The sequence below is a fragment of the Chrysochloris asiatica genome, unplaced genomic scaffold (assembly GCF_000296735.1).
Source record: "Chrysochloris asiatica unplaced genomic scaffold, ChrAsi1.0 scaffold00092, whole genome shotgun sequence".
Taxonomy (NCBI): Eukaryota; Metazoa; Chordata; class Mammalia; order Afrosoricida; family Chrysochloridae; genus Chrysochloris; species Chrysochloris asiatica.
This window is the reverse complement of record NW_006408610.1, coordinates 1,101,594-1,107,593: the sequence shown is the minus strand read 5'-3', so window position 1 is coordinate 1,107,593 and position 6,000 is coordinate 1,101,594. Positions and strand designations below refer to the sequence as shown.

The 6,000-nt window shown below is 38.8% G+C and overlaps 1 protein-coding gene across 1 annotated transcript in view; it reads left to right on the top strand.

Annotated features, from left to right (window-relative positions):
* SCAPER (S-phase cyclin A-associated protein in the ER) overlaps positions 1-6,000 on the top strand; it is a 466,531-nt gene that overhangs the window by 177,371 nt on the left and 283,160 nt on the right. Inside the window, exon 20 of the mRNA XM_006866457.1 lies at positions 5,733-5,869. Coding sequence (XP_006866519.1) covers positions 5,733-5,869 — 137 coding nt within the window. The remainder of the gene's footprint in view (positions 1-5,732; positions 5,870-6,000) is intronic.

Genomic DNA, 6,000 nt, shown 5'->3' with positions numbered 1-6,000 from the left:
GCTGGTAGTTTCGAACTGCTGACCTTGTGGTTTGCAGCCCGATTCATAACCACTACGCTACCAGAGCTCCTTATTATATAATATGTATATACATAAACCATCAGTTTTACATATATTATTATAGATTGTATTTATATATGATAAGATATATACATAAAACCATCAGTTTTACGTATATATCATATTTATATATATATTTATACATCATAGAACTTAATACTACTGTTGACATTATGGTCAAATTACTTTTTCTTCATATATAAACATATAAATCTTACACACTTATTTAAGGAGCCTTGGTGGCAAGTGATTAAATTGCTTGGCTGCTGACATAAGGTTGGTGGTTCAAAGCTACCAACTTTGTGCAGAAGGCTAAGGCAATCTGCTTCCAGAAAGACGAAGGCCTTGGAAACCCTATGGGGCAGTTCCACTGTGCCCTTTGGGTTGCTATACATTGGAATCAACTCTCCAGCAGTGCTTTCTTGGAACATATTCATATAAAAATTTCATTTGCACGGATTTGAATCTTGAGTTTATTTAACATTACACAATGAATGTTTTAATGGCATTGATACTTAAAATTTTTAATATCTGTGTAGCATCCATCTTTTTGTGTGTGCTATCATTTCTGCAATGATTTCCCTTCTGCTGATAATTTGTAAATCTCACTACAGTGATTATCTTTGTAATGATTGTTGTTAAGTGTCCTCGAGTAAGTTCTGACTCAGGGATCCTGTGTAGGGTTTCTGAGGAGCGTCTGGTGACTTTGAACCACTGACCTTGTGGTTCAAACTTACCTTGAAGCCCAGAGCATCATCCCACAGTGAGGACTATCTTTATACATCTCTATTTCTTTCTGGCAACTTAGTAAAGTTAAGTTACTCGGTTTAATAAACTTTTTTTAAAACTGAATTTTTGTTGTTGTTAAGTGCCATCAAGTTGGTTCCTACTCATAGTGACCTCATATACAGTTTCTGAGGAGTGACTGGTGAGTTTGAACCTCCGACCTTGCAGTTCAAATCTACCTTGCTGTCCAGCACATTTACCTGCAGCACCACTGAATTTTTACTGAATTTTAAGCAGACTGAGTTGAAGACTATGGAACTGTTAGGGAAGGGACCAGTCCCAATTTAAATAATGTCATTAGTATAACTGTCAAGCTCTTATCTATATCAAAGATACTTCAATTTTTGATGGAAATTCTAAAGTTTTAGGTTATCTTTAAGGAACCCAAGATAAAACTAAGTTCTTTGGATACAGTAAACTGTAAACCCCACAAAAGCATACACAGTTTTAAAGGAAATAGGACTGTTAATTATCCTGTCTCATACCCAATGAACTCTTTAATCTCTTTTGTCATTTTTTAATCATTAAAAAGCATTACAAATCTTATAAAAAGCAAAAAATGCAAAAGCAATGAAATCCACAAGAAGAAGATATATTTAAAAAATTTTTAAATGTTTATGTTGCTGTTGTTAAGTACCATCAAGCTGGTTCCGACCCATAGCGACCCTCTATAGGGTCTCCAAGGAGCAGCTGGTTAACTTGAACCGCCGACCTTGTGGTTCAAACTGACTTTGCAGTCCGGCACATTAACCCACAGCACCACACCAGGACTCCAATATGTTTATAGAAAGATGGATAAAGGGCATATTTTAATCCACAGAAGATAAATGCAGGCAAATGATCAAGCAGAGAAATAGAATTTCTTTATATAACAAATTGACAGATTGAAAACCAGAAATAAGAAGTGGTAGGTGTGAGTAAGCCACTTGTGGGAACATAAGTTAATTCCCATTTTGATTGTACAGTCTGGAAATACATATGAAAAGCTTTAAATTTGTAATCTGTAACCCAGGAAATTTGTTTTTGTGATTTGATCTGGAGGAAATAATTCACTGTGATTTTTTTTTTTTTAAGTTTTAACTGTAGGAATACTTGCTGTTTATAATACTGAAAATAATAGACATTACCCAAATATCTAATAATTAGGCATTAGCGTAGTGGTTACAAATCGGCCTGCGAACCTTAAGGTCAGCAGTTTAAAACTACCAGCCGCTCTGCAGGAGAAAGATGAGGCTTTCTACTCCTGTAAAGATTTACACCCTCGGAAACCCTGTACAGGGTCGCTATGGGTCGGAACCGACTCGACGGCACTTAACAACAATAGTCATGAAATAGAATACCTTATAGCTACTAGATTCTCTTGTAGAATATCACTTAATGGTACAAACATTTACAAATATATTTTGATAAAAGATTATGAAATCTTATCTCTGGTAGCGTAGAGGTTATGAGTTGGGCTGTGAACCGCAAGGTCAGCAGTTCGAAACTACCAGGTGCTCCGCGGGAGAAAGATGAAGTTTTCTGTTCCCATAAAGATTTACAGCCTCGGAAATGCTGTTCAGGGTTGCTATGGGTCGGAACCGACTCGAAGGCACTTAACAACAACATAAACTGTACACTCCATTTTCATAAAAGTATACATATGGAGTCCTGGGGTGGCACTTTAGGAAACTACTAACCACAAGGTCTGAGGTTCCAACCCACCAGCTGCTCCTCAGAAACCCTATACAGGATTGCTGTGAGCTGGAACTAACTCAGTGGCTGCAGCAGCACCTGCAAGTATGAGGGGGTCCCAGAAAGTTTGTGGCAAAACTCCATTACCTTCTGATTTAGATTGAATTTTTCCATGAACTTTTCAAAGCCTCCTCACATTTTCTCAGGATAGTTCTTAAGGACTTCTTGTTGTTATGTGCCGTGGAGTCGGTTCCGACTCATAGTGACCCTGTACAGGGTTTCTGAGGCTGTAAATCTTTATGGGAGCAGAATGCCTCATCTTTCTCCTGTGGAACAGCTGGTAGTTTCGAACTGCTGACCTTAAGGTTTGTAGCCTGCTTCGTTACCACTACGCTATAACGACTAAATGTTGTTAAGTGTCGTTGAGTTGGTTCCAACTCATAGCAACCTTGTATCTAGTTTCTGAAGGTGGCTGGTGAGCTTGAACGGCCGACCTTGCAGTTCAAACAAACTTGCAGTTCAATGGATTAACCCATAGTGCCACAACAGGATATATGTAGTTAATTCCATGTATGTTGTAAAATTTGTTAAGTGTTGTCGACCTCATGAAAACTATCATTAGCTATTATTGGAAGTATCCTCTTTTCATTCATTCGTTCAACAAATAATTCTTGAGTGCCTGCTATGTGCCAAACACACAAACATCAGTAAATGAAATAGAGAATGTCATTGGCCTTTTCCAAGCTTGTGTGGTAGTACAGGAGATGGTCAATGAATATACAATATTAGGAATAAGCCCCATAAAGAAAAAGAAACAGAATGAGAAGAAAGCAACTAATACCTGTTGCCATCCAGTTAATTGTGACGCAAGCGTAGTGGTTACGAATCGGGCTGCGAACCTTAAGGTCAGCGGTTCGAAACTACCAGCCGCTCCGTGGGAGAAAGATGAGGCTTTCTACTCCCGTAAGGATTTACACCCTCGGAAACCCTGTACAGGGTCGCTATGGGTCGGAACCGACTCGACGGCACTTAACAACAACACCAGTGACCCTATAGACAGGGTGGACCCTACCCCATAGGAATTTCTGGGCTGTAAATCTTTACAAAAGCAGACTGCCACACCTTTCTCTCACCGAGTTGCTGGTAGGTTTGAACTGCTGACTTTCGGTTAGTAGCTGGATGCTTACCCACTATACCACCAGCACTTTCCTTTTTGGTAAATAACAGTATGTCATTTAAGAAAAAGTGTTCATTTTATCTGAGACAAAGCAAATAGCTAGAGGGTTTATTTTGAAAGTTGAGCTGATCAGATTTGCGGATATATTGTTTGTGAACAATTTTGTAAGTAATGGCTTACATTTATTGAAATATGGGGAGCACTCTGGGAAGAGGCAATTTATGTGTATGGGGAGCATAAGAACTTTATTCTGGCCATACTGCTTTGGAAATGTTTAGTGAACCACCCAGTTGGAAATATTAGGGAGGCAATTTGATAATCTGATTGGAATTCAAAGGAGAGGTCAGGATTAGAGAAAAAAATTGATAATTGCCCGTCTGTAAATATATTTCGAGCTGCTGAGCTTCATGAGTTAGTTTTGGTCGAGGAAAGATCTAAGGCTAGCTGCAGGACTCTCCAACATTCAAAAGATCTAGTAAGGAAGAATTAGAAGGATCAGACAGTGAGTTAGGAAACCTAGTGAAGAGTCTCAAAGAGGAGGAAGGAGGGATGCACAGAGCAAAGGTCTTAAGAGTTGACCATTAGTGTTGGTGACCTTGACAAGAATAGTTCATTAAAATTGTAGAAGCTGAACTAAAATGGGTACAAGAGATCATGAGACTTAAGGAAGTCTAGACAGAAAGAATACATACACCTTCCAACAAATTTTGCTCTAAAAGTGTAGTAGCTGGAGGGAGACACAAGATCCAAGGAAAATTATTTTGAGATGATTGAAGTAGAAAGGAAAACAAATACCAAAAAGAGGAGAAATAAACACAAATGGAAGAGAAGCAGAGAGAGGTCTAGTGTACAGTTGGAGGGTTTGGCCCTAGAATGTTCAAACATTCTAGCAGGAAGGAAGACAAGAGTCTGATTATGGTTGGAGTGAAGGTTCTATTCTGAGTGTTGCTGCTTTCCTCAGTAGGATAAACTTGACCATGAATGGAAGGACAGTACTGGGAGTTGGGGGGTTGAGAAAGCCAGAAATAATTCTCTAGGTAAATGAGTGTGTGAATCAACTATTGGGTAAAGTAGCTTGATTGCCTGGCAATACTAGCACCCACTTGAGGTATAATGTCAAAAAGTTAAAGAGAGAGTAGTTAGCATGGGTGTAATTATCTATAGCTGCATTAGTCTGCTCAAAGTAGGTAGAGGATGTAAGTTAGGGTTGAAATTTTCTAAGTGGGAATGAAAGATAAAGGGGCAAGGGAGTTGGGTATATGCAAGGGAATGATTATAGTGATAGTTTTAAAATCTAAGTTGGATCAGGAAGGAGGGAAATAGAATATGTGTTCCAACTAAACCACACCTCTTCTACCATTACCCATATGTAGTTTCGTACCTCTGCCTGTCTTCTCTGGAATGCCCTTTTTTCCCCTTTCTGTCCCACCTCCCCCAAACAAACACACTTTTATCTAATATCCAGATGTTCATATTTATCCATCCTTCGAAGGACAGCAGGCATGACATGGTGCGTCCTTTTTGAAGTCTTCTCCTTCCAAGTGAACAATCGTAATGTTATTTTCCCTTTTGAACTCCTATAGTATTTTATTTCTAACTCTCATTGGCACCTTTAGTTTGGTATTACAGTTTTATATCTGTATATTATTTCTTTTACTACACTATGTTGTTCCCTGGGACAGGGATACATTCTTGTGTCTGTAGCATTTAGCACAGTTGATGAACAATGAAGACTTGGCATGTCAGTGAAGACCTCCAGTAAAACAATTTTCTCTATACTCCAAAGCAATTGTGGAAACCAGTACTTCATGAAGATCTCTTAGTTTCAGCTCTTCAGTGCTGTAGGATAAGCACTTGACTGCAAGGTCGGTTTGAACAGCAACACTGACAGTTCAAACTCTCCAGCCACTCCTTGGAAACCCTATTCAGGGTCACTAGGAGTTGGAATCAACAACAACAACAACATACAGCCTCTTATATTTGTTATAATGTGTTCTGATCCCCATCATCATCATCTCATTTATTTATCTTGCAGGAACATCTGTCCTTGAAGAAGTATGTTGTTGACATTGTGGTTGAAAGTGCAGCTCCAGCAGAGCCTGTGAAGGATGGAGAAGAGCGGCAAAAAAATAAAAAAAAAGCCAAAAAGATTAAAGCCCGGATGAACTCCAGGTACCTTAGCTATCCTTACAAACCAAAGGAAAACTTTTACTAATTGTGTCCTTTCCTTCTTTCATGTAAATCCAAAGAAGACCAGAAAAAAAGTCGAAAGTTGTTTGCTTCAAGAGAGCCTTGAAAACAAC